The following is a 10,910-nucleotide window of genomic DNA, read 5'->3' on the forward strand; positions in this document are numbered from 1 at the left end:
GAGGGCTGCAGAGCCCCCAAATCGCCCCGGAGGGCAATCCGCCGGCATTTCCTGGAAGGGGCAGAGCTTTCAGCTTCAGCTCTGCCCCTCCTGACGTCAATCGCCGGATCGCCGCCTCTGCCCGCCCCTCTCACTCTTCCTTCACAGAGAGGGGCGGGGGAGAGGCGGCGATCCATTCGGCGATTGACGTCAGGAGGGGCAGAGCTACAGCTGGAAGCTCTGCCCCTCAGCGCAGTTGTGGATGTTTGCACGGGGGATTTGGGGGTCTGCAGCCCTTGTTTAGCGCTACCCTGGCCAAAGCGCTGCGGCTGCGTATGGACCCCCTGGAAACCCTGTCAGGAAATGTATTGCTCTTTCTTTTGATACATGTAAAATTACACTACCGTTAGGCTTGCTACTAAAAGTGACATTTACCGCATTTAAAAGTATACTATTTTCCTTCGAAACTTTAAAATCGATTTTCTCAAAAGCTATAAGGTCTTTTTGAAAAATTGTTTTTTCCTCTTATTCCTAATGATCTCCTTAACATATCCTGCAAATTTAGGGTTTCTAGCATTTAAGGTGGATTTGCTATTAACCATTAAAGTCGGCGGGTTTTTAAATGTGTATTTTTTTCCTTTGCAACTTTAAAATCGATTTTCTCAAAAACTATAAGGCCGATTTGAAATTTTTTTTTCCTCTTGTAGCCACTGGGGCCCCCTACAAGCTCTGGGGCCCTGGGGCCACAAAATATTGTATCGAGGGCCGCAAATGGCCCGCGGGCCGCGAGTTTAAGACCCCTGATATAGATAAATAGTGATGGACGCAAATTGAAAAAATGCACCTTTATTTCTAAATGAAATATCGGCACCATAAATTGTGATAGGGACATCGTTTAAACGGTGTAATAACCGGGACAGATGGGCAAATAAAATACATGCGTTTTAATTACGGTAGCGTATATTAATTTCAAACTAGAATGGCCAAAAACTGAGAAATAATGAATTTTTTCAGTTTTTTTCTTATTCTTCCTGTTAAAATGCATTTACAGTAAAGTGGCTCTTAGCAAAATGTACCCCCCAAAGAAAGCCTAATTGGTGGCGGAAAAAACAAGATATAGATCAATTCATTGTGATAAGTAGCAATAAAGTTATAGGCAAATGAATGGGAGGTGAACGTTGCTCGGATGCATGAGATTTTCGGCACTGTGGCGCTGAACCGGTTAAAGTTTCGAAGGAAAAAAGTATACTTTTAAATGTCACTTTTAGTAGCAAACCTAACGGTAGTGTAATTTTACATGTATCAAAAGAAAGAGCAATACATTTCCTGACGTTGTTTCCAGGGGGTCCATACGCAGCCGCAGCGCTTTGGCCAGGGATCGCTATACAGCCGCAATATGGCTGTATGAAGATCCCTGGCATTTTTTTTCCTATTTTCCCAATTTTTTTTTTTATGTTTAGAGTGTGGAATTTTTTTTTTTTAAATTATGTGGGGTCCTCCCTCCTGAAACTTTTTAACCCCTTGTCCCCCTTGCAGGCCGGGGTAGCCAGAATGTGGAGCCCCGACCGATTGGGGCTTCAAACCCTGACTATACCAGCTGCCAAAAAGGTCCCTTAATGCCAATTTTTGCTCCGGGGTATCTGTTGGGGGGGGGGGGGGCCCAGGTTTATTTTGCCCTGGGGCCCCATTGTTGCTTAAACCGGCCCTGTCTATAGCTAAACCTATGCAAACTCTCACAGTGAACCCTTTCACTATCGATGCCTAACCTTAACCATCCCCTTCCCCATGCCTAACCTCAACCCTTCCTACTCATCCCACCTGCCTTCTTTCCCCCACCCCATGCTTCTTTACCTCCTCTGGCTGGAGTCCGGATCCCTGCTGCACTGTCTGGTGCAGTGGGCAGTGGCAGTACGTCAGACCAGTGTACTGAAGACACAGGAGAGCAGTGTCCGTGTCCCTGCCTGCAGAGGCCACAGACACAGCAGTCACCTGTGGGGGGGGGGGGGGGGGGAGCACAGTGGCATGCGCATCAGCAGCAGCAGAGGGGACATCAGTTACCCACTTCACTGCAATCCAAGCGCTGCATCTACTTACTTCTTCCTGTCCTGCGTTTCAGCTCACAGTAACAGTGCCCACTAGGGGATGCTGTTACTCTGAGTTGGAACGCAACGAACAGGAAGAAGTAAGTAGATGCAGACATTGATTGGATTGCGGCAAAGTGAGTAATTGATGTCCCCTCTGCCTCTGCTGGTGCGTGCCGCTGCGCCCAGCCTCCGCCTGGCTACCTATACTGAGTCACCTATCCCTGGCTACCTATACTGAGGCATATAATCCTGTCTATCTATACTGAAGCACCTATCCCTGGCTATCTATAACAAGGCACCTATCCCTGGCTATCCATATAGAGGCACCTATCCCTGGTTATCTATACCGAGCAGGACCGGTGGAACAGTCACTAGGTCCCATGGCCTACGATTTATCAAAAACGAGGTTTCAATTGAGATTACTGAAATTCCGCAAAAATTCCGACGGAATGTAATGGTTACGGAATTTCGCTCCGACGGAATTCCGGAATTACGCGGAATCGGAAATTGCACATTCCGGTCATCACTACTATCTATATACTGAGGCACCTATTCCTGACTACCTATACTGGGGCACCTATTCCTAGCTATCTACACTGGGAGCACCTGGCTGCCTACACTGAGACACCTATTTCTTGCTATCTATAGTAAGTACCTATTCCTGGTTACCTATACTGAGGCACCTATGCCTGGCTACCTATACTGGGAGCACTTATTCCTGGGTTACCTATAGTGGAGTACCTATTTCTGGCTACCAAATGTGATAGATCCCTATTCCTGGTTATCTATACTTGGGGCACCTATTCCTGGCCAACTATACTGGGTCACTGAATCCTGGCTACCTATACTGGGGCACCTATTCCTGGCTACCTATACTGGAGGCCCCTATACCTGGCTAGTTAATGTAGGGTGGGGGAGCCCGGGTCCAAATTCTGCATCCGGGCCCTGAGGTCTGTAGCTGTGCCACTGCCTGCCTGCTAGCGCGCATATACAGGAAGTGAGGCAGGGACATGGACACCACTCTCCTGTGTCTTTAGTGTGCTGATCTAAAGACTGAAGTACTTCCACCACCCGGCGTGCTGGACAGTGCAGCAGGGATCCAGACTCCAGCTAGAGGAGGTGAAGGAGGGGTGGGGGAAAGGGGGGAAAAATTGGCTACCTATACTGGGGGCACCTAGTATAGCCCCGGTTAGTGAATCAAGCCCATTGTGTTTCTAGATCTGTGCTACCTTAACATGCCTGATGATTACTTTAAAGAGGATCTGTATTGAAAACAAAATGCCCCTGGGGGGTACTCACCTCAGGAGGGGGAAGCCTCTGGATCCTATCAAGGATTCCCCCATCATCCTCCGTCCCACGGCGGCAGTGATAGAGCTCCCCAAACGGCGGGGATGTAAATATTTACCTTCCCGGCTCCAGCGCAGGTGCAGTAGTGGCTCTCAGCTTGGAAATAGGCGGAAATAGCATATCCCAGTGGGGTCCGCTCTACTGCGCAGGCACAAGTCTCCTGTGCCTGCGCAGTATAGCGGACCCAACTGAGATCGGCTATTTCCGCCTTTTTCCAAGCTGAGAGCTGCTACTGCACCTGCGCTGGAGCCTGCAAGGTAAATATTGCAGCTGTGCATTCCATGTGCTGCAGCGAGACCGCCGTGGCACGGAGGAGGACGGGGAAGCCTCGATAGAATCCAGTGGCTTCCCCCTCCCGAGGTCAGGTGAGTACCCCCCAGGGGCATTTTGTTTTCAATACAGAGTTTCTTTAACTAGGATGCGCTTGGTGGTGATTTTTTTTTTTTTTTACTATAATTTTTGGGATCAAATGTAATTGCAACCCAACTTCACTTATAAATACTTTGGTGCATACAAAAAAGGACAGTACCTTACCAGGGTCTTTCTCTGTCCCCTAGCAACAGATCTGTCCCTCGCCACAGCTACGTTCTCACCTGCTGGCCCCTGGTCACCGACAGTGTAGTGTATGGCCTGCAAATGCCATCCAATAGTGCGCTAGCTTAATGTGGTGCTGTGCTGTCAATCACTCAAGCATGGTGTGTAGTGTTTTCTGCATGCTTACTTCTTCTGCACCTTACCATGAACCCGGCATTGGAACTCTGAGCTTGCAACATGGTGCAGATCAGTTGATGGGGGCTGGTGAAAGCGCCAGGTAAATTGAGGGTTTTTGTTTGAAATATGTGCCTATATTCCCATTTTTGGGTTGGCCAGGTGGCATGCATGTCCATTCTGAGAACCAGACTACTCGGGGCGTTTGTTTGTTTTTATTGTTTTACTTTCTTGTTTGACTTAAAGCAATTATGTGGAAACATTGTTTTCCTTTGCACTTTCCAGACAGGCTGAAATCTGCCTATTGTGGCAGTATGTATGCGCTCTCTGTGAACAATGGTCTTCCAAGGATGACAATCTTTTATTCTGTGTATTTTGTGGGAGAAGGAACAACTGAATCATGGTACTTTTGTGTGCAGGACACACTGCTGCTACCTTTGGGGTATTGTGCAATGTTTCCCTGATGACTCTGCAAAGAATGCAGATGCCAGTTTGCTAATCCTGTTAGGATTTACTTGCCGCAAACTGCAATTCCAATTGAATATTTTATCTCTGTGTTTTTGACACATGTTTTAGAGATTACTCCTGTATGGAGTGTGTTTTGTTTGGTTACACCGCACATTGCAGACAGAATTAAACTCTGTTGATTCTGTTTTTTTTGTTGACAACTAAACGCTGTTTTGAAGGCCATACCATACCTGACCTGGCATCCAGATTTTTTACCACTGTGTCGTGTAGCTGCTATCGACATAGGTGGCACCGCTGGTGTGCCAGCCAAGGAGAAATCATTATCTCTCTCATTTGCCATCCACCCTGATGAGCTACTGAAAGCGTCTTGTGCAGCCAGGACATGGGTGGTAAGACCCTTTGTCTACGTCCCCCTTTGTCTCTTGCCAGCTGTCTTCTTGCTTCTAGCGACACAGCTGGTACAAGTAGCCACACAGCGGGTAGTGATGTTGTGGCAAGGGATGGTTGACATACATCAGACAGCAGGCCCGTTGAGTAGCTAAAATGAAGAAGCACATGACACTGAAGCGAACTTATTTTCCCCATTTTACCTTATAAGTCGCTTCAGTGCTCTAATACCTAGTAATCCGCCGCGCCCCCGCTGCTAAACGAGGGCTGCAGAGCCCCCAAATCCCCCTGCAAATATCCACGACCAACTTGGTCGTGGATTTTGCAGCGCTGAGGGGCAGAGCTTCCAGCTGTAACTCTGCCCCTCCTGACGTCAATCGCCGCACGGATCGCCGCCTCTCCCCACCCCTCTCTGTGAAGGAAGAGTGAGAGGGGCGGGGAGAGGCAGCCATCGCCGCAATTGACGTCAGGAGAGGCAGAGCTGATGCTGAACGCTCTGACCCATCCAGGAAATGCCGGCTGCATTGCCCCCCGGGGATTTGGGGGCTCTGCAGCCCTCGTTTAGCGGTGGGGACACGGCGGATTTCTTGGCATTAGAGCACTGAAGCGACTTATAAGGTAGAATGGGGAAAATAAGTTTGCTTCAGTGTCTCTTTAAGCCAGAACATTTGCCTGTGCAGCTGTTTCTCTTGGTAGCATCGAGGACATGAGATGGTATGCATAACCGATGCGCTGGCACAGGGAAATTTGTTTGTTTTTCCCTTTGCCAGCACACCTTGTTGTGCTGTTGTTAGTGTGTAGATAAGCCAGGTACCACAAGGGATAAGACCCCCCGGGCCCCACCCCCCTGCACTGCATGGTGTGCTGGCAAGGGGAAAATCAGGTGGATCTCCAGTTGCCAGAGCCTCATGCTTGCACATTGCTTGTTCCTCAATATAATTGCTAAATACAGTGAATTGGTGCCTGAAAAGACCAGAAAAAAATCTATATACAGTATGTAATATTAGAAACACAGACCCACACACAGTGAATGTGCATGTGGGTAAATATCATAAATGATTGCTTCACATGCACCATGTCAACAATAACTATGAAATAATACAAAGGAAGAATTGACTCTTGGGGGCATGTGAAAAAATAGAAAAATCTTTAATAAATCCAATATTCATACAAAAATTCTAAAAACCATTAGAAATTGCATCATAATGCAAATGCATTATGCAAATGCATCCACTCACCATCCTGCCGTTCCCCCAGCGATCGATGCTCCCCTCCGCTCTGGCCGGCATCTTCTCTCGCTCTGATGTCAGTGCCGGGTCCTGGCTTGATGATGTCATTAAGCCGCACCTCGGAACTGAGTGGCAGTACGAGCAGAGATGCCGGCGAGAAGCCAGGGAAGTTAGTAAATGCTGCTGGCTAAAGGGAGGACCGGGAAGCAACACTGGGGATCCGGCTGCCTGACCCCCCCAAACGCCCCCCCCCCCCCCCCCATGTAAATAACCAAGAATTGAATTTCATCCCAATCAGTAGCTTATATCCCCTTTCCCGTGAGAAATCTTTTCCTTTTCTTAAATGGATCATCAGGGGGTTCTGTATGGCTGATATTGTGGTGAAACCCCTCCCTCAGTGTGATGTCATGACCATGGTTCTGACATTACACTGTGGGAGCCTTGTTGCATTGTGGGAAAAACAACTGTTTACAGCTGTTTACAACTGCCAAAGAAGCAAGCAGCATCTCCTTTCACTGACATCTCCTGCCAGCAGTAAAGATGTCTCCTGTGATAAATGTCAGAATTTAAATCAGGGAGAGAAAAGATTTTACAATCGGCAAACACTGATTAAATCATTTATACATAATTATTGTAACAATTAGCACTTTTTTATTACATTATTTTCACTGGAGTTCCTCTTTAAGACTAAAACATTAATACACCAGAGAAACGTGTTTTTGTTCTTCTTGTCTTTCAGATTTGGGGTACCTGCCCATGCTATTGGCTACCAATAGAGCAGCCCTTGATCAGACCAGTGCTGTGTCAGCCATTTTTGTTATAGAGAGCTCACACTGTTAATAGCTTTCAGTCTAGAGAGCTGTGTGTTTTCACATGAGTTCCAAAGCTTCCATAATTTCTGAAGCATTTTCTACACTCCTGACACTCATATGGTTTCTCTCCGGTGTGGCTTCGTTGATGTATGACCAAACTCTTCTTATCTCTAAAACATTTGCCACACTCCAGACAAGGGGCAGGTCTCTCGTCACTCTGCCTCATCCTGTGCTTCATAAGCTCAGAGTTTACAGAAATTCTTTTCCCACATTCAGAGCAGGTAAAACGTTTGTCCCCCTTGTGATTTTTCTGGTGTAGGATGAGGGTTCCCTTATCTTTGTAGGCCTTCCCACATTCAGTGCACACAAAAGGTTTCTCACCAGTGTGGATCCTCAGATGAGACTCAAGGTGCAGGATCTGCCTAAAGCTTTTCCCACACTCTGAGCACACAAAAGGCTTCTCTTCTGTGTGAATTATCTTGTGCTTTGCCAGAGAGCCTCTGTCAGCAAAAGATTTGTCACATATGGGGCAAGAATATGGGTTTTCTCCAGTGTGGGTTCTCTGGTGAGTGACCAGATGTGCTTTCACTTTAAAACATTTCCCACACTCTGAACAAGTAAAAGGTCTCTTTTCAGTGTGGCCTCTCATATGGTATGTGAGATCAGTGTGGTCTCTGTTATGGTATGTGAGGTCAGATTTCAGGAAAAAATGTGGCATTTGCCACATTAAGAGCATTGAAATGTCTTCTCTCCTCCGTGTTGTTTCAATTTATGTGCAACCATTTGCCCTTTCTGAGTAAAGTTCTTCCCACAATCTTGGTATGCACATTTTTTTGTAACCGGAGGGAGTTCTACAGCGGACAGTGAAGTGATTTTTTTTTTATATGTAAATACTTTGGGGCACTCAGAACACTCATACATTTTCTGTAAAATTTAAAGCTATAGGCTTGCTATACACCAGCGGTTCTGGAGGCAGGACTGGCTTCAAGGGCATAAAGAGATAATTTGCATATTCAGTAGTGGTACATTGTGGGTAATCACAGATGTTCACTTAAAGACGAATTATCACAAATATCTTCTGTTTTAAGAAGACAGATCACACCAAGCATTGCTTTTAGTAGGAGGGCTTTTTGGGCTCTTTTAGTCCCCTATACTTTCCTAGTGATTTGGGTCACCCTGAGCTGCTTGGTTACTCTGTTGTACTGGTCCAATCCCTATCCCATAGAGCCATATCAATCCCTGCCAGCTGCCATGTACTGATGAGGAGGACAAAAAGTACAAAACAGACTGTCTACATGTGGCGTTGATGTGGCGCTGTCAAATTTAAAGCTACAATCATGCTATACACCAGCGGTTCTGGATGCAAGCCTGGCTTTAAGGGCATAAAGAGATAATTTGCATATTCACTAGCAGTGCGTTGTGGGTAACCACACATGTTCACTTAACCTCCCTGACGTTACGCAGTTTAAATGACCTCGTCCGCAGGAGGATTTTTGCCCATAAAATGTTATTTATAGCTCTCAGCTAGCACTGCGCTAGCTAAGTGTGCCCCCCAAGTGGCTCCGGTCCCCTCTGATCCCCCCCAATCGCCGCCGGTAATATTTACCCATCCGCAATCCCGCGAGAGCCGCAGCTTCTCCAAGCAGCTTCACTGTCGCTATGGCGACAACCGGACATTACGTCATCGACGTCATGCGCAGTCCCGATCCTCCCCATAGCGAAGCCAGGAGCTGATTGGGAGGCTGCGCCATCGCGGGATCCCTGGGGGTACGCATACCGGCGGCAATGGGTGGCGATCAGAGGGGATGGGAGCCACTTGGGGGGGCACACTTAGCTAGCGCAGTGCTAGCTGAAGGCTATAAATAACATTTTATGGGCAAAAATCCTCCCGGGGCCATGCGATCCCCTGCGGTGGCTAGCCGGACACTGTGTCGGGCATACCGCCAGGGAGGTTAAAGGAACACATCAAACCAAGTGTTCTAAAATGACAATGTAAAATAAATGTCTAAGTAGCTCTGTAAACATTTTCCTACTTTTCATGTTAAATATTATCAGAGGCAAAAGCTTTAATTCATTGTGTGTAGATTTTAGCTACGTTTGGAATATCTCATTTGCATAGGTGATTCTCAGCAGTCTGACATACTGATAACTGTAATATTGAAGCTGAGTTATATGAAATGCCTCTGGAATCTGGTTTCATACACTATATTACAAATGTTCATGTTGCACATAATATACTTTGCCACTGCTTTCTGAAAACAGCTCTCATAGTCACAGCAGCTGCTAAGAGCTTTCCCTCACACACAGGGTTACACACAGGGTTAACAGATGTAGTGTGAGGGAATCCCCCCCCCCTCCTCTCAAGGTTCACTGGTCTGTCAGAATCAGCTGAATCAGCATCAGGGAAGTGTGAAAGGAATTTGATAACAGTTAACAAACAGATTAGCAGTCAAATGTACTTAACAGCACTTACCAAACAATTCCTATCTCAACTGAAAAAAAAACATGCTGTTAATCAATAGGGTTCCTTTAAAGCTGAATTATCGCAAGTACCTTCTATTTGAAGAAGGAAAATCAAACCAAACATTATTTTTAGGGGCACCAAGGCGAGATCTGGGACTTTGTAAAGGACCCTCCTCTGTATGGGCTGATATCTGGACATTATTTGTGGACCTGGATATACTGGATGCTAGAGTTAATGTATGCACAGTAGAGAGGTGATGATGTAGGGCAGAGGTCCCCAACCTTTTTGGACCCAAGGAATGAGCATGTGTGTTGTCAATATGCGGTTTGCACAAAGAAACGGTTTCTCTCCTGTGTGACTTCTCTCATGTCTATGAAGTTTAGACTTGCAGAAGAACTTTTTCCTGCATTCATTTCACTCAAACAGATTCTCTCCAGTGTGACTTCTCTTGTGTTTAAGAAGTTCATTCTTCTGGCTAAACTTTTTCCCACATTCAGGGCACCCAAACAGTTTCTCTCTTGTGTGAATTCTCTCATGTATATGAAGATTAGACTTCACTGAAAACCCCTTCCCACATTCACGGCACTCAAATGGTTTCTCTCCCGTGTGACTTCTCTCATGTATATGAAGACAAGACTTCACTGAAAACCCCTTCCCGCATTCATGGCACTCAAACGGTTTCTCTCCCGTGTGACTTCTCTCATGTATATGAAGATAAGACTTCACTGAAAACCCCTTCCCGCATTCATTGCACTCAAACGGTTTCTCTCCCGTGTGAATTCTCTCATGTATATGAAGATAAGACTTAGTGGAAAACCCCTTCCCACATTCAGGGCACTCAAACGGTTTCTTTCCTGTGTGACTTCTCTCATGTTTATAAAGATTAGACTTAGTGGAAAACCCCTTCCCACATTCACGGCAGTCAAATGGTTTCTCTTCTGTGTGACTTCTCTCATGTACATGAAGATTAGACTTAGTGGAAAACCCCTTCCCACATTCAGGGCACTCAAACGGGTTCTCTCCTGTGTGAATTCTCTCATGTATATGAAGATAAGACTTAGTGGAAAACCCCTTCCCACATTCAGGGCACTCAAACGGTTTCTCTCCTGTGTGAATTCTCTCATGTATATGAAGATAAGACTTAGTGGAAAACCCCTTCCCACATTCAGGGCACTCAAACGGTTTCTCTCCTGTGTGAATTCTCTCATGTACATGAAGATTAGACTTAGTGGAAAACCCCTTCCCACATTCACGGCAGTCAAATGGTTTTTCTTCTGTGTGACTTCTCTCGTGTTTAAGAAGATCACTCTTCTGCCTAAACTTTCTCCCACAGTCACTGCACTTAAATGGTTTCTCTACCGTATGACAGCATTCATGTTGAACAAGGTGACTTTTAAGGCAGAAACCTTCTCCACATTCAGAACACTTATGG

At 46.3% G+C, this 10,910-nt stretch overlaps 2 protein-coding genes across 2 annotated transcripts in view; both read right to left on the minus strand.

Moving 5' to 3' along the window:
• Positions 1–6,484: 6,484 nt before the first annotated feature.
• Positions 6,485–8,501, minus strand: LOC137536333 (oocyte zinc finger protein XlCOF6-like). Its single transcript, XM_068258506.1, has one exon. It carries the CDS (start codon positions 7,748–7,750, stop codon positions 7,049–7,051), a length of 702 nt encoding a protein of 233 aa, XP_068114607.1. The 5' UTR covers positions 7,751–8,501; the 3' UTR covers positions 6,485–7,048.
• An 897-nt stretch (positions 8,502–9,398) lies between these two features.
• Positions 9,399–10,910, minus strand: part of LOC137536332 (zinc finger protein 665-like) — a 15,841-nt gene continuing 14,329 nt past the window's right edge. The window contains exon 2 of the mRNA XM_068258505.1: positions 9,399–10,910. This exon is cut by the window's right edge and continues 736 nt beyond it. Coding sequence (XP_068114606.1) covers positions 9,893–10,910 — 1,018 coding nt within the window. The 3' untranslated portion in view covers positions 9,399–9,892.

This window comes from Hyperolius riggenbachi, chromosome 10 (genome assembly GCF_040937935.1).
Source record: "Hyperolius riggenbachi isolate aHypRig1 chromosome 10, aHypRig1.pri, whole genome shotgun sequence".
In the NCBI taxonomy this organism is placed as follows: domain Eukaryota; kingdom Metazoa; phylum Chordata; class Amphibia; order Anura; family Hyperoliidae; genus Hyperolius; species Hyperolius riggenbachi.

What these genes read in the sequence shown, in the direction of transcription:
- LOC137536333 (XM_068258506.1), bottom strand. Translation starts at nt 7,750, where the DNA reads ATGCTCTTAATGTGGCAAATGCCACATTTTTTCCTGAAATCTGACCTC.